Raw genomic sequence first — 26,829 nt, 5'->3', positions numbered from 1 at the left:
CACTATTTATTTAGGTCCCAACTCTGCAGGTTGGCCATTTGAGTTTGGCTTACCTGGGCAGTTCTACTGATACAGGTCACCCTGAGCTGATCTCCCTCATGTATCTATAGGGATGTGTCTGCGGTAACCTAGGTGTTGGCTGGGGCTGGCTGGTTCGTGATGGTGGCGGGGATAGCTAACCAGGCCTTGCTCCACATTCTCTCTCCTTTTCCAGTGGGATAACTTCCGGGTTTGTGCACGTTACGAGCAGAGTTCCAAGAGCAGCATCAGTAAACCTAAAGGCACAAGTGCTTAACTAAGCTTTCCAGTGTCCCATAGGCCAAAGCAGGTCATAAGGCCATGGCAAATTTAAGGGCTGGAAAGACACTCTTCTTGATGATAGGAGCCACAGTCACATGACAAGGGTGTAGCTATAGGGAAGGGAAAACCTGTTGTGGTTTTTGAAGTCGACCACAATGATTATGGCAAAAGGATTATTGTTGGAAACAAGATTGGTTTGGTATGAAAAGTGAATGAGAACTGAAGATGTCACTGTAGAAAGTAAAGATTACTTTTTGAGAAGCTTGGCTGTGAAGGTGATTGGAGAGAGGACAGTAAGCTGGTATTTGTAGTCTCAGCAGGTGTGTTGTGTTTTCTTTCCCTTCGTGCCTGGATGCGAGTGCCTTTCCTCCACTCCAGAACAGCGTAGTATTGAATACTGAGAGAGAGAGGATCTAGTAGACGTAGAGGCAAGAGGAGACAACTAAGGAAGTGAAAGTCTGAGAAACCTGTGCTAGATGGGATTCTGTACACTTGGGAAGCGATTAGGTTTTGATATGGTGGTGGTGGAGGCTACATACATTCTGGTAACAGGAAGGAAGGAGGGAATGGGTCGAATATAGCAAGGAGGCAAGTAGGTTTAGTGAAGGACACTGAGAAAGTTCCTGTTTGATGGAGCTTCTGCTTTCTCAGTGCTGTAGAGGCAATCTGCTGAGAGTGGGAGGTTGTGCTAGAATGTGTGCTTGACACACACAATATATAGATGATGGATTATAGAAATGTACACTTGAAAGCTATATAATTTTACTAACCAGTGTCACCCCAATAAATTTAATAAAGATGAAAAGAATTTGTGCTCGAGGTTTGACGTGAATATGAATAGCAAAGTACATAATTTTATCCTCCCATCCAGTGGGACATTGAGCTGACTACTGACCGTTCAATAAAAGAGATACTATCGTTATTAATATAAAAAGTATTACTTTAAAGGGATTCAACATTTTCTGTGCTGTTAATTAGAAACTGGTGTTAGTTGACATGTTCCAGAATCTGGGGTTCTTTTTCGGTTTGAACCAGTTTAACTCTCCTCCCTTCTAGAACATTGATTGTCCTTAAAAAGAATGTAGGCACGAGAGTAACCACATGTTTAACCTTTTGTAAAGAAACATTACCAAAAATATGAACAGAATGGGTCTGCTTTCCAAAAGGACTTTCTTAAGCATTTAAAATTACTTTGTTTTACCAGAATACATATGAATAACAATAATAATTTAAATACACTTCATTTGAATTAATAAAGATTAATTCAAGCTGAATGGTGGGTTGGTTAGTGGTAACATTGTAGAAAAAAGCAGCTTTTTGTTTTGAATAGTTGGAAAATATGTAATGTGGTCTTAAGGTTATATCCTTAGAGGAGAATAACATAATTTATTTTGTCTTTTATTCTCTTAGAAAACAGTCCCTTTAGCTTTTTGGTTGTCCCTGGCCAAGAGTAAGCCTGACTTACTCTGTGATGACTAGTTGGGAGTGTTGTCTTTATGGAGGGCACCATCTGCTGGTTATGAGAGGTACCGGTTGTGGGAAGACTGGCTTCCTTTTGCAGTCACAGACTCTTCATAAAACCTTGTTTTCCTTATGATTCCACCTCAAACCTGGAATCAAGTCCAGGAGGGAAAGCAGCTTTTAATAAACATGGCCAAGTTGGGGTTCTAGTAAGTGATCTGATTAGATTTGTGTGAGACTCCGAATTTGTTGTCACATATTGGATTTTTTAAGAAAAATCGTCATGAAAATGGCAGATGCCTCTTTATTTCTTCCCAGATCATTTAAAAAATATGATTGTTATGGCTCTTCTCCTTGCTCTTTAATCCAGCCAGTGCTATGTTCTTTTTTGTTCATTGAAAGGATCTTAAGTATTCTTACTACTGTCTCTTATTTAGTTCCATCTTATGAACATTTATTTACTCTGATATCAGAGTGAAGAATGATTTCACTGTGGTTTTTTTTCTTCTAGGGCTATTAGTATGAATTTTTAAAAATACTGATATGTTTCCTTTAATGACCATTTTATTTGAACTTATTCAGTGAGTGTATAAACTCTTTAGTATTAGAATATTTTCTTGTATTGTACTTAGAGTTCACATGGACATAAAAATGTAAATACTTACAACAACATGTATACAATAATTTTTTTAATTAACTGCTTTCTGAAAGTATTTATTATAGATTACCCTTTAAAAGCAGGGAAATTCTAGATTACATAGTCTTACTATAAATTGATGGTAAATTAAAAACATTTTTAAAGTGGAGAAAAATTAACTGGCACAGTTCTATAGTATATAAGATGGAATCCAACACAAGTTTCATATAAGTTGTTTTTTAAGTACAGTTATTTTCTCATTTTCAGTGTATTTGCCCTACCTTAAATGTGAATAATTGAAATTCCACAAAGATGAAAGGCATTATGTCAAATAACTCTTGGATACTGTTTAACCGCAGAGGAGCAGCTGTATATCAGTATCTTTTTTTCCACTGGTTTCTGATAACAATTGAAGATTCTTGTTTTTTTCTTATACGCGGCCTTTCTTCCTCTGCATTGCTCCCTTTCTTCTCCCTCCTTCTCCTTTCCCCTTCGTTTTTTCTCTTGCCTTATAATTTGGTGTTCATTCCTGTTATTTTCCAGAAACTTCTTTCTTAAAGATCACTGTACCAAGTCCAAGGGAGTATTTGCTGAGGTCATTTTGTATGTTTCAGTGACATGTATTTCTGAAATAATTAGCACTATGTACCATCGCTCTATCTTCAAACATTTTTTTAAGCACTTCATTCTTATTTTTCTAAGCACTTCATTCTTATTTTTCTACCTTTCTTGGCTCTCTTCTGTTTTCCTTCCTAATCCTCCCCGCCCCCCGCCCTCCCCCATATCAGTATAGGTATTTTCTTAAGGTCCAGTCTTGGTCTCTCAGCTCACCCTACACGTTTTCTGTTTTGATCTTGTGAACCCACAAACATAAGCTACACATGGTCCTAAAATATTTTCTTGACTTTTCTCTAGAACTTCAGATCTGCGTCTCCAGTTGCCTTGTAGGCCAAACTTAATTTTTCCCAAGAGTTGATCTCTTTCTGATTTTTCCATATCTCTATTACAGTGTGGGCAAAGATTTTATATAGTTTGCTTATTAATTTCATTCCTAATGCCTAACGTAGTATTGGGTTGTCGGAAAAGTCATGACGTATTTTTCTTTGTTTTTTGTTGCAAAAATGCGTCATGACTTTTCCAACAACCCAATCAATATATTGCACCAAGTAAATGCTCAGTAAATGTTTAAATAATTCACTTTGCAGGGACAAAGGATTTGAATCTTGTAATCATCTTCTTCTCTTTTATAATCATGTATAAGTCTTTGAATCACTTTTCTTGTTTTCTAGTCATTGCCTACAGTCAACTCCTCATCACTCTTACCTGGAATTTTGTAGCAGTTTTCTAATTGCTTTTACCGTATTTGATCTCTCCTCTATCTAGTCTGCACTGCCTGTTGTAGCTACCATTTCTTAATATAGTTCTGGTCATTCCTTCAGCAAGTATTTCCTGAGCACCTATAGAGCTAGGCTCGATAATAGATGCTAGCATGAAATGCTATACTATCATTGTCTTAAGGAGCTTACAGTCCAGTAGGAGAAACAGACATAGAAATGAAAAGTTTATTAAATATGATGTAATGAAGACTAATTATGGCATGTTCAAAGTTTGCCTAGCTGAAGGGGGAGCCTAGCTCTACCCGCAGACATCAGGGAAAGTTTAAAAATAGACTTAAGACTTTAAGATACCTAGAGTTTGTTTAGTGGACAAGGGCCAGTAAGTATGCCTTACTCTGAGGAAACAGTCTCTGTGTCTATTCAAATCTCTGCTTGCAGTATCATTGCTTATAAAGCTGAAGTGCAGACTGAGTCAACTCTCCTTTCTTGGCTCTTAATCTTTCATTCTTTAGCTCCTTTTACTTCCTTCCACCATACTTTCCTTCAGTCATAGTTAAAGACTAGTAACATTCTGAACTTTCTTCTCTGAGATTTACTCAAATTGTTTTCTCTGTCCTTTTGTTATGTATGTTACTGCCACTTCACCCCCATCCACTTATAGAAGTGGGCTTTCTTTCATTGTAATTTTTTTCCAAGCTTGTTTGTTATTTTGGTATGATAATTTTAGAATTTATGTGTGGTTTAATTATTTGAGATGTCTGTTTCCTTTGGTAGATTTTGAGACCCATCTTTCTAATTTTGCCCTAAAGTCACTGCTAAAGAGTTCTGCAAGTAATAGACACTTGATAAATTTTGACTATATGGGTGAGTATATACTACAAAGGCACAGTGTCCACATTATTTAGCTGCACTCTGTGATCACAATTGTGTATCTGTTGCTGTGGATGATGAACAGCTTTGCTTCTGTTCAGGCGAGGCAGAGAGACTTTCCTCCACTCCAGGTTCTGTGGAAAATTGGGAATCCTGTCGCATTTATTTACCTTCCCCTGGAATAATTTGCCCTCGGCGTTTGCTCAATACTTTCTTCTTTGATTGAAGGAACACAGCTGTGGGGTTGGTTCTGTTCTTGCTAGATAGTTCACACTTTTTTTAACTTGCGGTCATGAAGTTATTTTCCTATATCATATTCTAAAATCTTTTACATTTCGCTTCTATATTTAGGTCATTTAACTACCTGTAATTCATTTTGTGTACGATGTGAGGTGTGCGTCTGTTTTTTTCCATATAGATGTGAAAGTGTCTCAGAACTTTGCAAGGACTTTTTAAAATTCAAAAAAAAAAAAGAATTTGAGCAACTTTATTGACATATAATTTATATACCATAAAATTAATATAATTCACCCATTTCAAGTGTACAATTCAATATTTTTTCATAAATTTACTGAAATGTGCAACCACCACCATAATCCAGTTTAAGAACATTTCCATTGACCCTCTTGCCAGTTATGGCTCATCCCTCAGTGGAATCTTCAGTTTTTCATCTTGAGATCTCTGAGCATCAGGACTGTTGTTGGTAGTGACCTGTCCTGAAACCTGGTGTACCTTACTTTCAGACACAGCTTCTTCCAGGGTCCTCCACCTACCTCTTCAGTTATTCTCAGATCCTTTTTCATCTGCCGGTTTCTTAAAGATGGGCCTTCTGTCATCTCTTCCTTGGCCTGCCTCCACCCTTCTCACTTTACACGTCTTCCTGAAAGCTCTCATCTGTGCTCCTGGTTTTATCTACCACTGAGTGTTCCTAAATCTGTCTCTAGCTCAGATATTTCTCTGCAAATCTAACTGCCCATGGACCATTTCTTTTTTTTCCCCCCTCTTTATTCAGAGCATGGGGGAAAGCATTTATTTCCCAAACGGTGCCTGAAAATCTCTTATTTTTTTACAGCTTTATTGAAGTATAATTGATAACAAAACACCTGCACATATTTAATGTATATATTTTGATGAGTTCGGACATATATATACATGTGATAACAGTACAACCAATGTAATAAACAGTCATCACTTCCAAAAATTTCCTTGTGTCCCCCCCTTTTTTTTGTAAGACAACGTATCATGAGATCTATCCTCTTAACAAGTTTTTAAGTGCACAACACTGTATTGTTATCTATAGGTGCTATGTTGTACAGCACATCTCTATAACTTAATCATTTTATATAACTAACTTTGTACCCATTAAATAACAACTCCTAATTTTTTCCTCCTCCCATCCCATTGCAACCACTGTTCTATTTTTTGCTTCTATAAGTTTGACTAGTTTAGATACCTCATATAAATATAAATGAAATCATGCAGTATTTGTTCTTCTGTGACAGACTTCACTCTGTGACATGTCTTCCAGGTCCATCCATGTCATTGCAAATGGTAGGATTTCTTTTCTTAGGGCTAAATAATACTCCATTGTAATTATATGCCATTTTTTTCTTTATCCAGTCATCTGTTGATGAACATTTGGGTTGTTTCCATTATCTTGGCTATTGTGAATAGTGCTGCAATGAACATGGGTGTACAGCTATCTCTTCAGATCCTGATTTCCATTCTTTTGAATAAAATAGCCAAGATTGGGATTGCTGGATCATATGGTAGCTCTGTTATTAAATTTTTTTAGGAACTTTCATACTGTTTCTCCTAGTGGCTGCTTCTCATTTTACATTCCCACCAACAGTGACCAAGGGTGCCAGTTTTTCCACATTCTTGCCAACACTTGTTATCTTTCGGGTTTTTTTTTGTAATAGCCATCCTGACAGGTGTGAAGTAATACCTCATTATGTTTTTGATTTGCATTTCTCAATGGTAAAAAATGGAAAGCTTTTCATCTAAGATCAGAAACAAGACAAGGATTTCCACTCTTGCCACTCCTACTCAACATATTACTGGAAGTCCTAGCCATAGCAATTAGGCAAAAAAAAAAAATATATGTGTGTGTGTGTGTGTGTGTGTGTGTGTGTGTGTGTATGTGTATGTATGACACTTTCAAATCAGAAGGAAGAAATAAAATTCCCTGTTTGCAGATGACAAGATGTTATATGTAGAAAACCCTAAAGACGCTACAAAAAATTCTAAGCATTAATAAGTTAAGTAAAGTTACGGGATACAAAATCAAGATGTAAAAATCAGTTATGTTTTTATATATTGACAATAAACTATCTGAAAAGGAAAATAACAAAATAATCCCTCACAATAGCATCAAAAAGGAAAAAGTAACTTAGGAATGAACTTTACCAAGGAGGTGAAAGACTTGAGTATTAAAAACTACAATATGTTGATGAAAGAAATAAAAGAATACACAAATGGTAATACATCTAGTATTTGTGGATTGAATGACTTAATAGTATTAAAGTATTAAGTGACATTCAGCACTTTTTATTTTGTTCACTCTGTCCCTTCCTAACTGATATGCCCTGCCACTGTTCTCAGATATTGTTATGAGTCTGTTTCTAGGATGTCTGATATTCCCCATTGATCTTGGTCTGCACCAGTACACATCATCTGAATTACTTTATCCTTATAATGGGTTTTAATATCTGATAGAATTAATTTTCAGTCACTGTATTTTTCTGAAGTATCTTGCCGTTCTCGGTCTTTGCATTTACATGTAATTTTTTTTAATTTGCCATGTTTCTTTAAAAATCAAAATTTGGGCTTGATTAGCATTGTATTGACTCCATAATCAGTGTGGGATGATTTGATGTCTTTACAGTATTTGAGACTTCTAAATATCCATGAACATGATATCTCTTCACTTATTTCGGTTTTCTTATTTCTGTCAGTAAAGCTTTATGGTTGTCTCTTTAAAAGTACATCTTTTAATAGATTAATTCCTAGGTAGTTTTTACTTTTCAGTGTAAATTGTATTTTTAAACTTTTTATTTGCTGTTCATAGGAATGTAATTGTTTTGCTTTGTAAAACCTTTTTTTATTTTGCTCACTGCGGTTGCTGGCTGCTGGCTACTGGCTACACACAGTAGCCCATGGCAACCCACTGCAGCAGGAGCTGCAGTCTACGCCATTGCCGGCGACTCACGGCAGCCCAGTTCCAGGATGAGCTGTTGTTCAGCATCTTAGCTGTAGAGGGCAGTGTCACTGGCCCTCATATGTGGGATCCGAACCAGGGTCCTCTGGCATCCCTAGCCAGCTCCCAACCATCACGCCACTCGGCCGGCCCAGTTGTCTCATTTTTGCATGACATTTTCTGTGCATGTCTGAAGTTTTGTGTACTTTGACCCCGTGTATAGACTCAGGTCACCACTACCACATTCAAGATACAGAATTATGAAGGAATTCCCTCATGCTGTTTCTCATTCTGATCTGTGCCCCTGGTAACCACTAATCTCTTCTTCATCTGTAGTTTTGTCATTTTGAAAACGTTAAATAAATGGAACCATATGGTATATAACCTTTTTAGATTGTCTCTTTCAGTAAGCATAATGACCATAAGTTGTTGCTTATATCAGTAAATCAGTTCTTTTTATTGCTGAGTAGTATTTCATCCTATGGATCTATCAGAGTTTGTTTAACCAGTCATCTATTGAAGGGCATTTGGATTGCTTCCAGTTTGGGGGTATATGAATAAAACAGCTGTAAACATTCTTGTACATATTTGTATGAACACAGGCTGTCATTCCTCTGGGATAATTGCCCAAGAGTACAATTTCTGGTTTGTATGGTAAACACATGTTTAGTTTTATGAGAAACTGCAAGACCATTTTCAACTATGGCTGTAAGTGCTATTTTACATTTCCACCAGCAATGTGGGATAGATGCAGTTTGTTTGCATCCTTGTCTACATTTGGTGTTAACACTTTTTCATTTTAGCCATCTTAATATTGGGTTGTTGGAGAAGTCATGACTTTTTTTTCTATGTTTTTTGTTGCAAAAATGCGTCATGACTTTTCCGACAATCCAATAGTATATAATGACATCTCATTGTGGTTTTAATTTGCATTTCCTTCATGATTGATGATGTTGAACATCTTTTCTTGTGCTTATTTGCCATCTGTATATCCCCTTCAAATGTCTCTTTATGTCTTTTGCCCATTTTGCAATTGGATTGTTTGTTTTTTTATAGTCATCTTTGAGTTCTTTATATATTCTAGATATATAAGTCCTTTGTCAGATATGTATTTGCAAATATTTTCTCCAAGTCTATAACTTATCTTTTGATTCTCTTTAACAAGACTTTTTCACAGAGCAAAAGGTTTTAATTTTTGAAGTTCAGTATATCAGTTTTTCCTTTTACAAATCCTGCTTTAAATATTACTTGTAAAAACTCTTACATAGCCCCAGTAGTGAAGATTTTCTTTCATGTTTTCTTCTAAAAGTTATTTTTTTACATTTTATAGTTACATCCATGATCTATTTTTAATTAATTTTTATATAGAGCATGAGGTGTTTAAACCAAGGTTCCTTTTTTTTTTTTTTCCATTTGTGTACACCTAGTAGCTCCAGCAGCGCTAGTGGAAAAGACTGTTGTTATTGCTCCATTCATTTGCTTTTGCACCTTTGTAAAAATCAATGGGGCATACTTGTGTGGATCTCTTTCTGGTTTGTCCTGTTCCATTGATCTACATGTCTGTCTCTCTGCCACTATCAACATTGTCTTGCTTATTGTAGCTATAGAGAGTTTTAAAGTTGTGTAGAATGATTTCCTCCCACTTTATTATTTTCAAATACGTAATACCTTGGTTTGCAAGCATAATTCGTTTTGGAAACAAACTACTCATATTTCAAGACATCACTCATTTACCACATTAAAATGTATTATAAATGTTTGCTCGTCTTGCAGAATACTCGCAGAGCAAGTTACTCGCAATCCAAGGTTTTACTGTGTTGTCTCATCTATTCTAGTTTCTTTGCCTTTCTGTATAAATATTAGAGTGAGCTTGTCTGTATCAATGAAAAGTCTCGCTGGGATGTTGTTAGAATCCCTAAGCCTATAGATCAATTTGGGGGAAAATTGACATCTTTACTGTAGTCAGTCTTCCAATCCATGGACATGGTATATGGCTCCATTTATTTAGATCTTCTTGGTTTCTTTTATCATTATTTTATAATTTCTAGCATACCAGTCCTATATATATTTCGTTAGTTTTGTACTGAAGTATTTCATTAATGGAGGAATGACTGAAAAGTGCTGTGCTTTTAACTTAGGTTTCCACCTGTTCCGTGCTAGTATATAGAAGAAATACAGTTGATTTCTGTGTGTTCTTTATAACTTTCAACCTTGATGAACTTGATTGTTGTTGTTTTACTTTCTGTAGATTCCCTTGGAAACGTCTATGTAGACAATTATGTCATCTGGAAGTAGGAACAGTTTTAGTTCTTCCTTTCCAATTTGTATGCCTTTTATTTTCTTTTTCTTGCCTTATCGTGCTGGCTAGGGTCGCCAATATTATGTTGAATAAGAGTTGTGAGAGCAGACATCCTTCTCATGTTTCTGATCTCGAGAGGAATTATTCAGTCTTTCACCATTAAAGTTCTGTTAGCTGTAGGTAATATTTTATATTGATTTTTCTACTCTACAAGGTTGCTAACAAACTCAGTCTTACTAATTCTGGTGTTTTATCTGTAAGTCCTTTTGGAGTTTCTGTATATATAATCATATAATTTGCAAATAATGACTGTTTTGTTCCTTCCTTTTTATCTTTATACTCTCTTTTTCTTTGTTGACTGGCATCTCCATTACAGTGTTAAATGGAAGTGATGTTAGCAGGTATGCTTGTGTAGGTCCTGATCACAAGGAAAAAGCTTCCAGTGGATCATTAATAAGCATGTTATGCTGTGAGGTGTTTGTCACACCTGACCTTTCTCAGATAAAGGAAACTTTCATCTTATTCTTAGTTTGTTAAGCTTTTTTTTCTTTTTTGTTTTAGTCATGAATTGATGAATTGATGAATTTTATCAAACATTTTTTTCTTCATTTACTGAGATTATCACATGATTTTTTTAATCTGTTAATGTGTTGAATTAAACCTTGCGTTCCTTGGGATAAACCCAATTTATATGTTGCTGTATTTGGTTTTCTAATACTTTGTTTAGTAATTTTGCATCTATGTTTATGAGCAAGATTGGTCTGTAATTTTCCCTCTTATTTTTCTCATTGGGATTTGGTATATGATTATGCTAGTTAGTTGCATAAAATTAGTTGGAAAGGATTCCCTTGTTTTCTAGTCTTTGGAACTATTTATGTGAAAACTACAGTTGGACCCCCTATCCTTGCATAATACATTGTGAGACCCCCAGTGGCTGGCTGAAACCATGGATAGTAGTACAGAACCCTGTATCTACTATACTATATATTTTTCCCATGTATACGTACGTACCTTTTCACTTACAGGAAGCACTTTTTGGCTTTTCTTTGTCATATCCAAATTGCACTTTGGGGCCAGTAAGTAAAATAAGAGTGACTTGAACACAAGCACTGGGATACTGTGACCGTAATCTAACAACCGAGAGGACCACTAAGTGACTCTCATTGGGTAGCATAGTCAGCGTAGCTTCGCTGGACAAGAGATGTTTCACGTCCTGGGCTGGCCCAAGTGGGACAGTGCGAGATTTCCTCATGCTACTCAGAGTGGCTTGCAGTTAAAAACTTACGAATTGTTTGTTTATGCAATTTTCCATTTAATATTTTTGGACTGTGGTTGACCACAGTTAACAGCAGTTGCAGAAAGCAAAACTGTGGATAATGGTGGGACTACTGTATTTCTTTCTCAATTATTTGGTAGAACTCACTAGTAAAGCCATCTAGACTTGAGTACTTTATTTTGTGGTAAGATTTATTATTTATTTAGTTTCTTAATTCTATTTTTTTCCTGATAATTTTTGGTATAGTGTAGATTTTCTCCAGTTTATCTAAATTTTCAGATGTTGGTATGCCAAAAATTTGTAAGGTAGGCCTGTGATTTTTTATTGTGTTGATCTATGCTTGTTTTCTTTTGATTCATTCATTATTAGGGAGTACTTTTAAATTTTTAAATGTTTGGAGATTTTGTTGTTGAAGTATAACGTAGTTCAGAAAAGTGTAAAAATTGTAAGTGTCTAGCTCCATGACTTTACACAAAGTGAAAACAATAGTGTAACCAGCATCCAGAACTAGAACTTTACCTGTATCTAAGAAATGCCCTCTTATCCCTCTTTCAGTTATATTTCCCACCAAAGATTTTCACTATCCTGACTGTTAACATCAAAGATTAGGTTTCCTTTTGAATATCTCTAGAAATGTGTATACTGTGTCCTGTTTGATGCCTGGCTTCTTTCACATGACTTTCTTTATAATGTTAATATTGTGTGAAGCAATAGTTTATTCACTCTATAATTGTATTGTAGTCCATTGTAATGAATGTGCTACAAACACAAGGCATTTGTGTTTTCTGTTTTGTCTACTAGGAATGGTATTGCTGTGAACATTTTTATATATGTCTGGTGGTGGACACCTGTATGTGTTCTGTTGAATAAATACCAAGGAATGGGTCCTATGGCCTCCTTTTTTATTTTTATTTTTAAATTTCTATGTAGTGTAGTGCTCTCTTTTGTTCAGTGATTGCATGGTATCTTTTTTCATCCTTCTACTTTCAACATTTCATACCTGTATTTTTAAATGTTTTTTTTATAAGCTCTTATATTGAAATTTTAAAATCTTTGCCTTTTAACCTGATCATTTATATCATAGTGTGCTAAGCAATATATATTACATTATTTTAGCTCTCAGTTTTTGTTTGGCTAATTTGTCTTTATTTTGCCATATTCTCGAAACTTCTATTCCTTGAATGTAAACTTGAGCTTTGCAATTATATTCCTTTACCACGCTGAGGATGACATTTTGCTGTGTTTTGCTGCAGTATGAACAAATACTGTTCCTGTCAAGGTAATATTTCTGCTTTAAGGTTTTATTTGTTTTCTGGAATTATTATTTTGAATTTAATTCTGTTTGGCTTCGTGAATTTCTGGATTGATAATTTTGGTATTCTCCTCAAATAGTATCTTCTGCCTCATTTCTCTTCTTCCGGTACTCCCATGAATCATAGAATTAAACCTGTCCTTTCTTTTTCTGTACATTTCATTTTTGTGTTTTTTTTTTTTTTTTGATAATTTCTTCTGACGACTCCTCCAGTTCACTAATTTTAATAGCTTTTTAAATGTGCTAATAAATTCATTAATTTTTTTAATTTCATTTTTTTTAGTTTTGCATTTTTAGAAGTTTTACTTTGTTGTTTAAATCTTTGGTTTACTCTTTATTCCTTGTAGATCGTTTAGACTTGTATTTTATTTCTTTAAAGTTATAAATATAGTGGTTTTGTAATCTGTGTGATAATTATAATATCTGAAGTCTTCGTGGGTCTGTTTTTGGGGTCTGGGGTCCAGTTCTGCTGGTTTTTGCTCATAACAACGTGTTTCCTTAGGTACTTGGTAATTTTTGACTTGGTAATGCTCATTGTTCTAGACACTTCATAGTGGGGGTTCTTTGAGGCACACAATGAAAATGCCTTCCTGTAAATAGGGTGGAATTATTGATATTAGGTGCTTGGGTATACTACCAGTTGGGGGTTACTGAGTTCATGTGTTGAGATTCTCCGGACTATTAATACTTAGGTAATGTGGACCTCAGTCAATGCACTGCCCATGGCCAAAGCTAACTAGCCATTCCTCCCTTGTATCCATTAATTTGCTGTGTCCCCTGTGGGTGGTGATGGGGCATTGGGTATATTTTGATTTCTGGTTTACTCTCCTTTGCAGGTATTATCTTTTTGCGGTGGGATAGTGTTCCACATTAATTCCATTCTGCCTTGATTCACATTTAACATTTTACCTTGACAGGTTCACATTTATCTTTGTTCCCCTTGCCCCATAAGGCCACCAAAACCAAACTTTAGATTTGTCAGGGTTGGCAAGTACCCTCAGGGCATAAATGGATGTAATGCCCCAGTGCTCCATTTACTTCTCTGGGTTCCTGCCTTCTCTTATTGTGGGCTGAGAAATTCGTAGTGCTTTAAAAATATGCTTATTTTGGATGTTTTTTCTATCATTTATAGTTTTTGTATTTGGAAGTTTAGTGCAAATAAACTAGCTTGCCACTAATGGAAATTAAAATAAAAAAATTTAAATTTGGGAACTCTTCAGTAAAGTGATTTTCATTCATTAGATAAGTGAATTACTATAAATTAGGGGGTAGGTATAAATTATTGGGGGAAGGCAGGTTACTTTTCATATTTATTATGAATGTTGTTTACACCTTTTTTTTTGGTTTGCATCTAATAGTTTTCTTGTTTTAGGGGTAAAAATATTTCAATCATGGCTCATTCAAAGACAAGAACCAATGATGGAAAAATTACTTATCCTCCTGGTGTCAAGGAAATCTCAGATAAAATATCTAAAGAGGAGATGGTGAGACGGTTAAAGGTAAGTAAAATTGGGTTATATTTTTTGGACATCTGTTTAGGGTCGGGGGTGGGGTCACCTGTGGAAATCACATAGGGGGCTATATCTTGCATAACTTGAAAAAGCAAGTCAGAGCAGAATGGCAGGGAAAGTATCTCAGAGAGTGGAGTTGATAAAGAATTGTAGGGTTTCCTTAGTTAATGGGAGATCAATTAGGAAGGTGAAACTTAGATTTTCTAGAGCCTCCTATACTTAGGTACAAAGAGTAAATAAATCCACAATATTCTTATACTCGTTTCTGTCTGGAGAAAGTTGTCTGCTTTCTCCTATATCTCATGGATTTTATAAAAACAACTATTTTTATCTGTGAAAGGCAGTTTTAAGTTTTTGTACTAAGTACTCAGGCTGTATTTTACTTTCTCTTAAGTTATTTTGAGGGTGGTTAAAGAGCATTACTTTTAGCTTCTCTTCTCCTGACATGCAAAAGTGAATCAGGATTGAATGTGAACTTCCATACATGAGGCAGTCACTCTATGGCTGGCTCAAGTCTGTTTATACTGGGGGAGCCAAAAAAACAAAAATGTATACAAGTGGACACTTTGGTCAGCCTTACTCAACCACTTTGAGTACCCCTTGTAATTGCACAAGTCAAACGTGACTTGTATACATCTTTTGTTATTGGTATATATTATTACAATTTTAATACAGTTTTCCTTTATTACTATCTGTATGCATTTTATTTTGGCACCCTCTGTATGTGTGTGAATAATATTTCACTTTTCCTTCAGAGCAGTGATGGTCTCTGTGATTGTTAAGATGGTTAAAGGAATTGAGTGGTCAAGGAGGATGTTAAATTGATTTATCAATTAGTTCAGATGTTCTTATTTTTGAGTATTTTTTTTTCCTTCTAGGTTGTATCTACCTAGTCATTTATTTTATTTGATATATTATTACTTACTAGTATTTCAAGATTGGAAAACTTGCCTTCTTTAATTATTGAAGGCCCCGGAGCTTTTATTTTTAATTAATTAATTAATTAATTAATTAATTAGGCTGAGCCATCCTGCCACCTGTTGGCAGCTCAGCGGCTGCTCAGCTCGGGCCGGGCATTGAACCACTGTTGCTCAGAGCTCACACTCTTGAGCGAGCTCTTAATCAACTGAGCCACTTGGCCAGCCCTCCGGCTCAGGAGCTTTTAAAGCAAAGTACTACTTTATAGCTATTGCCGCATGGTTTATTTTTATTAGAGGAAAAGGACCCTAATACTACTGTAAAATTCATGTAAAGTCTTAGTATTATACTTTAATGCATAAAGTATTAGGCTGCCAAACATCAGATGTTTATTATTCGAAGGAAAATATCTTTGAGCAGATTAAATTTACCAATATGTGGATATTTTATCTACATTGGGAACTTGTATGTATTTTATTTCTTTCTATATAAGACATTTCTCATTTTTTGTGTATCTACAGTCTCATGACTTACTGAATTTTTGGAGAAATGAACACATTCATTTCCTCAGATTTGTTTATATTCAGCAGGGATAGGTGAACCTCCTGTTGTTTGCTAAGAAACTAACGATAACACAGAGACTACACTTATGAGCTAATTAGCATTTAAGTGTCTTTTAGAGACGTTATTTTCTCAGACATCTTTTTTTAATTTAGAGGACTCCTATGAGTTATTAATGAGTGTTATAACACCATTTAAGTTGTAGACAGTAGTGAGGAATCTCCATTCTCTATCCCTTGGGTAAACTTTGTTGTTAGTCTTGGGATGATTTTCATGCTGCTCACATTCAGTGTTTGTAGTATGCGTTTGTTATTTTGTAGACATTTATGCGCAGCAATAATCTTGTTAATATACATTATCTTCTTTAATTTTCCTAATTTATACTTCCCACTATTTTAACAACCTTCTTAGAGAAAATATAAAAAGGATCTAGTGTGGGATGATAGTAATTTTTTACATGTACAAGTACAGATGTAAGTTTTATAAATTTGTTAATATGTAAGGCATCTTTGTTTATATAATTTCTAGAGTTTCCTATAACATTTTATTCAAAGAAGCAGTTTTCTGCATGTAGGTCTTTTTCTTTCTTCATCTCTTTTCATAATACACTAAGCCATCAAGCGTATATCTTAAAAGTAATAAAATTTGAAAGTTAGGAGAGTAGTCATGGATAGCGTTCCCTTAAACTAACTGTAGTGCTAGCCTGGAAGGATTTGTCTACTCTTGGTTCCGGCATCTGACAGAACAGACCTGAGGGTTGACTCTGTGAGTAACCCTGTTTTCCACGGCTGCTCTGAGAATCCAGCACGACACTGGACAGTTTATCAGTCACTCTTCAGCAGAGTGGGAATCCTTGCTTTGTGTCTCCAGGACCCAAGTCCTGGATACTGGGACCTCCTGGCCCGCTCCACTTGTTGATTAGTATTTGCAGCACCACCTAGTGGATGCCACATGGTCACCTTTCCATTAGAGTTGTATTTAAATGTCTGTTCCGTAGTTTTGTTAAGTCTCATTTGAAGTGGGAATAGTACAGAATGAGCGACTACTAATACTGAAATTGGGGAAGCTCTTCACAGAATTCAAACCGTATTATTCCTTACCATTTTTGTTTTCATTCCACCTCTTTTATGTTAATGCTTTTGAAAAAACCTTTTCCTGTAGCTTCCTTCGGCTCATTCTGTACATGCCATCGAGTCCTGCTAATGAACTGTCCATATCATATTGTCTTTTACTGTGGCACAAGAAATATTTTGCTGGATGCTATGGTAGTTTTTTTATGGTAGCTTTTTAATGTTTAGGGATGCATCTCCGTTCATCCTTTCTTGAATCTTTATATATATATTTTTTAGCTTAATAGATCAATCCATGTATTGGGAGTGCTTTATGGCTCAGATGGAAAAATAAATTGTCCTAGGTTTTTCTTTAGAGGTATACTTTTTCTCCTAATAAAAAGATTAGCTATATTATTTTTTTAAAGGATGATGTTTTTAAGAAGGACATACTCCATTTAGTCCAGTTGTAACAGTGAGAACAGGAGCACTACGTAAGGCTAGCTTTAAACTTTTAAAATCTGGTTAGCAGGTATGATGAGAAAATGAAAAGTATTTTACTTAGCCATTGAAAGAAAAGTTATTTACCCTAAAGTTTTAGAAAGATCTTTTTCTCTCAGACACTCTCAGAGGGAAAATGAAAGTATGTTTATTGGAAACTACCCATTGCAATTAATATGGTTTTTATTTCAAATGACTGTTTTTACATGGGGGATTTCATTATTCGATAAATATTTTGTTTTTGTATAGATGGTTGTGAAAACTTTCATGGATATGGACCAGGACTCTGAAGAAGAAAAGGAGCTTTATTTAAACTTAGCTTTACATCTTGCTTCAGATTTTTTCCTCAAGCATCCCGATAAAGATGTTCGCTTACTGGTAGCCTGCTGTCTTGCTGATATTTTCAGGATTTATGCTCCTGAAGCTCCTTACACGTCCCCTGATAAACTAAAGGCAAGTACTGATTTAAAGAACTGCCAAGATTGACTGATACTTTATTTTTCTAACTAAAATGGGAGTTATAGTATTTAGATAATTTCTTTGGATTCTTTCACATTAGCTGCAGCAACCTTTTGTTAAACTTCTTCTGTTTTCTTTAGAACTTACTTCCTCCCCACAACCTCATCCTCAATTTAATATTTATTTTTATAAAACAGTTTCTGATCTTTAGGATAAGAAGTATATTAGTATAGTATGTTCTCTACTTTTTATCTCTAGTTCAGTATTACTTGGGGTACTCTTCCTATATGAAAATTTGTCAAAAGACAATGTTAAAAAACAAAAACAAAAACAAAAGACCATGTTCATTATTTAAAAGATAGTATCTAGTATAAACCTGGATTTATATGAATCCTAATTCATTTAATGGAAGGTATCATGTGAATTGTTTTGAAGAAAATAAAATCAACAAAATTTTAATAAGAAGGTGGAAAAGACACCTACCTACTACTCCGTTACAGTAGTTGTAAGCAAAGCCATATGAATGGAAAAATCTTCAAAAGATGAGAAAAGAAGTGGAATAGCATGATTAAACTAACCGGTAGAAAACATGAAATAATTACAGCTGTGCAAAAGTATATAGAATGAGGCAGGCTAGGAAGAAAATTTGAAAAACCAACAACAGTAAAAGATAATTGTGGAAACTGTGGGTTAGAGAATGAGTTCATAGGAAGATTATTAATAGTGTGAAAAATTGGCACATGATTTAGGTTTATTTTATTTAACAAGTATTGACGGTGATTATGTGCCAGGAACTGGGTATACAGTGGTGAAAAACAGCCCAGATTTGGTTCTTGAACTCATGGAGTTACTTCTTGATAACTGGAGTGAGAAACCTGCTCATTTAATCAAGTCTGCCACAATTTCAGTATGGAATGTCCAAACTGGTTTGGGCCTGCTTGTTTTATATTTGGATTGGTGAAAGAATCTCAGGATGGGAGTGGTAGGGGGCAGTATTTGTCATTTAAAAATGTAATTGAATGCTAAGAGTTGAGAATTGTCAGAGACTTAAAGTAGATAACAGGAGCTAGTTTGTGGAAGGGTGTGTGTCTTGATTTCTAACTGTGAGCCCCTAATTTGGAGGTACTTAATTGGTTTAAGGAGTCCTTGTATCGTATTTGGTTGACTGTGGGCTATGGCTCTTCCTCGCTGGTCTTGTTGGCATCTCATGAAGAGATAGTCTAACTTAAGAGTGCTGCTACACGATTTTTTTCTACTTCTCTTGTGAATTTCTTAGTTTGCATAATCAATGACCTATCTCAAGGCTTTGGGGTTAATTAAAGTCCTCCAGAAAAAACAGCTACAAATCTGTTTATAACAGGAAGACAGTTTATGAGAAGAAAATTGAAGAGCTGAGATTAAATTAGAATCTTTTTTGGATTATTTCACAGCTGAAAAATTTAAAGTGTCTTTCAGGTCAATTTTTGTGGTTCTTAATTTTAAATACTTTTTTATTTTATTTTATTGGGGTAGTACTTATAAATTATTCACTCTGAGGGTATTTTCTAAATATTGAATAGTTTTCAGTTTTGATTAGCATCAAGGTCAGATTTTTCTTTGTCTACAATAGTAATAAAAGAAAATTGTGACACTTGAATTCTCACCTTTCCACTGTCAGCTTATTGTTGTCATCAGAAAGCCCCTTTTATACAGCTGACATCAGGTTTAGGTTCGTTATTGTTGGAGAGATTATAAATGAGAGATTGTTGTCTTTCCATCTCCAGGTAAAATCAACATGGCACATAGTTCTCTCAGTCAAACCAGAAGGGTTCATTCATGGAGGACATACTTTTTAAAACTATTATCAAAGTCACCATTTTTGAAGGATGTACTTTTGATAGTATTTTTCTTGAAAACCTGCTTAGTCATCTGCATATTACGTTTCTTCCCTTTTTAAAAATATGCTTGTTTATCATTTTACTAATAAGGGAAACATTTTTTTTCTCCTTTTATTGATTAGCATGCTTTCTTTGCAGAATTAGCTTTTATAATTTTAATCTTTTCCAGACTTTTCCAAAACATCACTTCCATAAAAATTTGACTCAAAGTGACATTAAATCTATCTCTATCTAGGCACAAAGGGGAATGGGGATAGATTGAGAAATGGTGGGGGAAATCAAGTATAAGTATAATGATTAGATAGGAAGCCTGGCAAGTTAACTTCTAAGGGTCTTTTTTAAATTTCTAAGCTTCTGCACTTTATAGTCTTTTCACTTGGTGGTTTTGTTTTGGAATTTTAAGTTTCTTAAACTGTGTTCTTGCTATATATAATGATCATGTATAGTGCTGTTCCAGCAAACTTATCAACTTGCATTGCTACCTTTTTTATTCTGATATAGCATAAATTTTAGTTTATTTCCTTAACTTGCTGTAAGATGAAAATTTTCTTTCTGTACTTTAAGATCATGGTAAATGATTTACTGTTTTCCTGTGAAGGGTAATAAGATAATTGGTGTTTTCTTATGATCATATACTTTAAACAAATTCCAGCCAAGTAAAATTTTTTCCTTGGTTTTTTACATTTATCATGATAGATACACACGAGTGCTGAATTTGCTTTAGGAGTTTAGTGGATATTTTTATTTCCCATTCGTAATCTAATATTTTGTCTTTTTTTTAAAGGATATATTTATGTTTATAACAAGGCAGTTGAAGGGGCTAGAGGATACAAAGAGCCCACAATTCAATAGGTATTTTTATTTACTTGAGGTAAGCAATGTATTATATCCTCAGATAACATTTTAAACTTTCTTGTTCTTGTATATTTTTACTAATTAAAGTGTTTACCTTTCATCTTTTTTACCTCTTATTTTTAGAACATTGCTTGGGTCAAGTCATATAACATATGCTTTGAGTTGGAAGATAGCAATGAAATTTTTACACAACTATACAGAACATTATTTTCAGTTATAAAGTAAGTTTATTTTACTAGGAATGTAAGTTTTTAAATATAAAAGACTTTTAACTTACAGATGAATTAGCCTAAACTGTTTGTGTGATGAATATTGGAAGGCTAAGTTGAAATTTAAAAAGTCGTTGGTATTTTTATAGGTTTTAAAAAATGAATAGAGCTTAGTTTTGTAATGTAAGGAATAATACATGAGTGGCATTAAGAATCTGTAACCAATGTAAAACTATTTTTTGGATTATATTATTTTTATCTTCTATTTAAATATATATTGCTGACTCCTTAATTTATGTGAATAGCCGTGTATTCTTTAAAATTATCTACTAGAATTAACTTCAGCAAAGCAATTTGATTTTCTAAATTTAAAATAAAATTAAAGTTGCATTCGATTTAATTACTTTTGATTGTGAGACTTTAAAATTGGTGAAAAGTATCTAGGAAATGTAATAGATTTTGGAAACTACTGTAAGATTTGGAAGAGAGGGAAGCTTTAAATGAACACATAGAATTTGATTTAATTAATATTTTAGTATCATTTTTTTTACAAAGTGTAATGTTTGTCAGTACCATGTTTTGATTAAATCCTGTACATTTCAGTTATACTTTAAATAAAATATTCATTTTGAATTTCAGCAATGGACACAATCAGAAAGTTCATATGCACATGGTAGACCTCATGAGTTCTATTATTTGTGAAGGTGATACAGTTTCTCAGGAGCTTTTGGATACAGTTTTGGTAAATCTAGTACCTGCCCATAAGGTAAGTAGCAGCATATACTGAAATATGTCTAAATCCTGTTAATGGTAAGGTCCAGAATTTGCTTCTGCTCTAAATACAACTTATTCTGCTTTAACCTTAGTTTTGGAGACTCTATTTTATTGACTAATATTAATAAATATGAATTGTGTTTAATGTTTAACAAACACGATGTACTTATTAGTCACTAATTAAATGAAAAGAATAATAGATTTAGTTCATGTGATAAAATATCTGTGATAACTTAATTTTGTATAAGACATGTTTCAAGGAGTGAATTAATAGCTACTAAATGGTATCATATAACTTCATATGTTGGGAGATGCTGCGATTGGGGCCTTCAGTAAAAGACAGTGATAGTGTAGATGGAGAGGAGGGGTGAAATTGAAAGGGAACGTTCTATTAATTTGGAGACAAAGGATATATGTTGGTGACCATGTTTCTTGTCTGGGTGATGTTAAGCGAGGGGCGGAGGTGTGCGTGTTTTGTTCTTTGAAAATGACTAACTTTCTAGTAAGCAGTTGGAAATAATGGTTTTGTGATTCATAAGGGGTCAAGGTAAAAGAGAGGGGCACAGAAATCACCAGTATAAAGATCTCTGCATTCTGTCAAGCTATAATCTAAGTTTACAGCTACACAGCTTTCACATAATGCTTCAGTGAAAATAACTTCATAATCCAAAATTTCAAAATTCTTAAAATAGTGCATTAGTGCTGAAACTCAGACATTATGCATATCATGATTAGACTTGAAAATTCAGATCCTATATTTATTAGATAAAAATAAATCAGTCTCCTTAAAAGGATTAAAAATAATATATGCTTAAAAGGATTAAAGACAAAAATAAGAGTTAAAAAACATGAAAGGAAAAGGTTAGAAGAAATGAAAAGTGGTCATTGATATTAAAATCTTGATTGGGTTATAAAAGGTATTTAGAGAACTGGGAGATAGATCTGAGGAAATTATACAGGCACAGTGAGATAAAGAAAACATAGAAGATACTAAGACATGAAGGGTAGATTGAAAAGATCCAGTATGTTTAGTAGTGATTTTAGAACACCAAGTAGAGAGTGGAGAAGAGATATTCAGATAGAAATTTGCTTACTATGTTCCAGAATTGGTGAAAGACATGAATTTACGGGTTAGGTAACAAAAGTGTCATGAGCAGGATAAATCAAAATAAATCCCAGTCCAGGCACTTCCTGGAGAAATTGTAAAATGCCAAAACAAATAATCTATAAAACACTCAGAGGGAAAAGGCATAGATAGCCCTTAACCAAGGAATAAAGGTTAAACTGATTTCTGACTTCTCAGTAGCAAGGACAGATATCAGAAGATAATGGAACTATATTTCCACAGTGTTAAGATAAAATAAATGTGCACATGTACACACACACAGCCAATTTGAGTGAAATTAAGACATTAAATATTCATTTGTCAATAGATCCTTCCTGAAATAACTACTGTTATTTCAGTACTTGAGAATGTGTGCGTACTTGAGAATGATGGAAATTGAATTTAAAAGAAGTGAGATAAAAGAAATAGTGGTGGGCCGGCCGAGTGGCGCGTTGGTTGGGAGCTGGCTTGGGACGCCAGAGGGCCCCGGTTCAGATCCCACATGTGAGGGCCGGTGACACTGCCCTCTTACAGCTAAGATGCTGAACAACAGCTCAACCTGGAGATGGGCTGCCGTGAGTTGCCGGCGACGGCGTAGGCTGCAGGTCCTGCTGCAGTGGGCTGCCATGGGCTACCGTGTATAACCAGCAGCCAGCGTGAGCGGCCAGCAGCTGCCATGAGCCGCTGTCCAGAAGCCGGCAACTGATCTGCCTCGCCCGTGAAGAGTGCAATGATGGTGCCAACTTGGGCCAATGAAGCAACGTCCTCTACAACTAGACTGAAGAACAAAATGACAGCAACTTGTCTGTTCCCCTTCCCCCGATTCCCCAGCGCTGTTCCCATCCCCCAAATCCCCAATAAAAATCTTTAAAAAAAAAAGAAATAGTGGTGAACAAAGAAGTGTTCTGAATAAGAAAGATATGCAAAACAAAAATGGTAGCAATAATGATTAATTAAAGTAATATTAGCATACAAATGATATAAATAACATGTAAGGTTGAATGGAGTTAATGTGTTGCGATCCAGGTGATGATCAGGAATTTAGAGTTATTGATTAACTTTGGACTTTAAATGAAGAATTCATGTTAAAAATTTAAGGATTGCAATAAATGGAAGAATTATAGTAAATGTAAATGGCTCAAATTTACTGTTGGCGGCAGACTATCCCATTGGATTGAAAATAACCTAGCTTGTCATTGTTAATAAGATAATAACAAAATACTGTCACAGAAAGGTTGGAAGTAAAAGGATGGAAAAGAGGTACATACTAACTGGAAAAAACAAAACTGAATAGCTTATATTAATATTAGATGTAACAGTTTTAACGAAGGGGTTTATACACTATTAACAGGATTAGTTCTCAGGAAGATATCTAAACTTGTATGTAAATAGAATAAAAATATATAAAGCACAAATTGGAAGAATTATAAGGAGAAAGGAACAAATGCACAATTTGGTGGACGATTTTAACATGTTTTCCAGTGATAATAAATCAAGCAGACCAACAATTTATAAGAATATTGAGGATGTGAAATATAAGACTAACAAGGGCCGGCCGAGTGGCGCGATGGTTAAGAACTCGCTTGGGATGCCAGAGGGCCCCGGTTCGGATCCCACATATGAGGGCCAGTGACACTGCCCTGTACAGCTAAGATGCTGAACAACTGCTCAACCTGGAGCTGGGCTGCCGTGAGTCGCCGGCGACGGCGTGGGCTGCAGTCCCTGTGGCAGTGGATTGCCATGGGCTACCGTGTGTGGCCAGCAGCCAGCGTGAGCGGCCAGCAGCCGCAGTGAGGGGCCGTCCAGAAGCCGGCGACTGAGAAGAGCGCAATGATGGTGCCAACTTGGGCCAGTGAAGCAACATCCTCCACAACTAGATTGAAGAACAAAACGACAGCAACTTGTCTGTTCCCCTTTCCCCAATTCCCCAGCACTGTTCCCATCCCCCCAATTCCCCAATAAAAAAAAAATTAAAAAAAAAAGAAATATAAGACTAACAAGTTTGTAGCAGTCATAATCTGTCAAAAGAATAAATCATAATGACATTTAAAATGATACATATTAAAACTTGTGGGATGCAACTTAAAATGTGTTTTATTTAGTCTAACTTTATAGCTAAGTGTCCAGTTCAAGGGGTTATGAGTATCATCAGAATGTATGAAGTATACAAGGAAGAAAATAATGAACACAAATCAATGAAATGGAAAACACAGTAACATTTCACAAAAACCCAGTGTTGGTAATTGGAAAAGATCATTAAATAGGCAGACCCTTGGCAAATTGAATCAGAAAAAGGGAGATGGTATCAATGTACAGTTTTAGAATGAAATGGGGGAAAAGGAAACATTAAAAATATCAAGGGGCTGGCCGAGTGACACGATGGTTAAGAGCTGGCTTGGGATGCCAGAAGCCCCCGGTTCGGATCCCACATATGAGGGCCAGTGACACTGCCCTCAAAAAAAAAAAAAAAATCAAGACAATTCGGTGAACAGTATTTTATGCTAACATTTGTAATTTGACATAACAAATTTCTGGAAAGTATAACTTGCAAATTTGTTTCAAGAGAAAATCTTCACCTTTAGCCAATATAAGAAATTTAATTGGGTTTAAAAACTGTATCCATATAATAAAAACTCTTCTTTTCAAACAACAATAATCATAATAATGACAGCAGCAGAACTCAAACCAACCACAAAATAACTTAAACTCATCACCAGGAGATTGCTATTAATGTAAGTGGCATATAATTTTAATATTCAGAAAATTTTTCCAGATTATAGAAAAAGAAGGAATTTTCCACAGCTCACTTTATGAGTGTATAACCTTTATAGGGAAACTAGACAAAGTCAAACAAGAAAGGAGAATCATAGGCTAATGTGATTTAAAATATAACATAAATCCCATATAAAATAATAGTAGACAGTATCCAGAGTGGTATAAAGTAATGAGTTGATAATGAGCAAAATTGGCTTTATTTTAGGAATGTAGGGATGGATTAACATTAGAAAATGTTAGCAATAGACTGAGATATTTCTGTAAATCAACAGATCAAAGAGAAAAAAGTCAATAGATGTAGAAAAAGAAGGTTGGATAAAATTCAATATAGTTCATGATATTTTACAACTCATAGCAGATTTGAAGTACAAAGGAACTTCCTTAAATTGATAGGATATGTGTGATACTGTACTTAATGGTGAAATGCTGAAGCATTCTTTTTAAAGTTAGAAACATTTTAAAGATGTCACTTCTACTCAGGAAAAAAGCAAGAATGCTATTAATATTTCTAATCATCATTAGCTAGAGGTCTTAAGTTAGTGGACTAATAAAACAAGACAGACAAAAGATAAAAGGATTAGAAAGATGCAGCAAAACAAATTATTTGCAGATGATGTGACTGCCTGTTCAGAAAACAAAACAGTACACACATAAGTTTCCAGAATAAGAAAATTATGCAAGGTTGCTAAATATAAGATCAATATATAAAAATCTGTTAGTATAATTTCAGAATTTTTTCATTTGTAGCTTTAACGAAGATTTGAGCTACTTAGAAATTTAACAAAAGTGTGCGTGACCTTTATGTTGAAAATCGTTATACTGAAAAGTTTAAAAGAAGACCTAAATATGTTGCATGATTTGTTATTGTGTATGGGCTGGGAAACTCAGCGTCATACTGATGTCAGCTCTTCGCATATGAATAGATAATCCAAAATAGAAACTGAAAATGTGCTTGTGTGTATATACACATGTATATGTAGTTTGAGAAATTGATTCTAAAATTCATATTGAGGAGCAAATGGCCAATAACAGCCAAACAATTTAGAAGAAGAATAAGCAAGTGAGGACAATGTTAAGACATTGTTTTCATGTCACTTTGACTATAATCAGGCAGTGATAGACAAAGGGACATATGGAAGTAATACAGAATTTACAAATGGATGCATGGTGATATAGAAACTGAGAGTGCAGATTTTACAGGTCATTAGAGGGAATAATGGACAATTTAATAAATGGTTTTAGGAAAATTTAATATCCATATGGAAAATAACATTAGATTCTTATTTCACGCCATACATGAAAATAAATTACAGGTGAAAGATCTCAATCTGAAAAGCAAGTCTTTAAAATTTTATTTGAGAAATATAAAATAGCTTAACCACAATGTGGGAGAAAATTTAAGAAAGATGTAAAGCACATGCCAAATAGGCAAAGATTGATACTTTTGATTACATTAAAATAAAAACCTTCTGTGTTCTCTAAGACATCCTAAACATTGTAAAAAGACAAGTATAGACTAAGATATGTTATGCATATAATTGACA

At 34.7% G+C, this 26,829-nt stretch overlaps 1 protein-coding gene across 5 annotated transcripts in view; it reads left to right on the top strand.

The window, feature by feature from the left end:
* The window catches only part of PDS5B (PDS5 cohesin associated factor B), a 164,771-nt gene that overhangs the window by 37,551 nt on the left and 100,391 nt on the right, over positions 1–26,829 (top strand). For all 5 annotated transcript variants that reach the window (XM_019651446.1, XM_019651450.1, XM_019651448.1 and 2 more), the window contains exons 2-6: positions 14,064–14,190; positions 17,481–17,684; positions 20,352–20,438; positions 20,546–20,643; positions 21,271–21,397. In XM_019651446.1, coding sequence (XP_019506991.1) covers positions 14,083–14,190; positions 17,481–17,684; positions 20,352–20,438; positions 20,546–20,643; positions 21,271–21,397 — 624 coding nt within the window. In that variant the 5' untranslated portion in view covers positions 14,064–14,082. The remainder of the gene's footprint in view (positions 1–14,063; positions 14,191–17,480; positions 17,685–20,351; positions 20,439–20,545; positions 20,644–21,270; positions 21,398–26,829) is intronic.

The sequence above is a fragment of the Hipposideros armiger genome, unplaced genomic scaffold (assembly GCF_001890085.2).
Source record: "Hipposideros armiger isolate ML-2016 unplaced genomic scaffold, ASM189008v1 scaffold_160, whole genome shotgun sequence".
NCBI classification, from domain to species: domain Eukaryota; kingdom Metazoa; phylum Chordata; class Mammalia; order Chiroptera; family Hipposideridae; genus Hipposideros; species Hipposideros armiger.
Note: the sequence above shows the minus strand (reverse complement) of the source record. Positions and strands in the feature narration are given on the sequence as shown.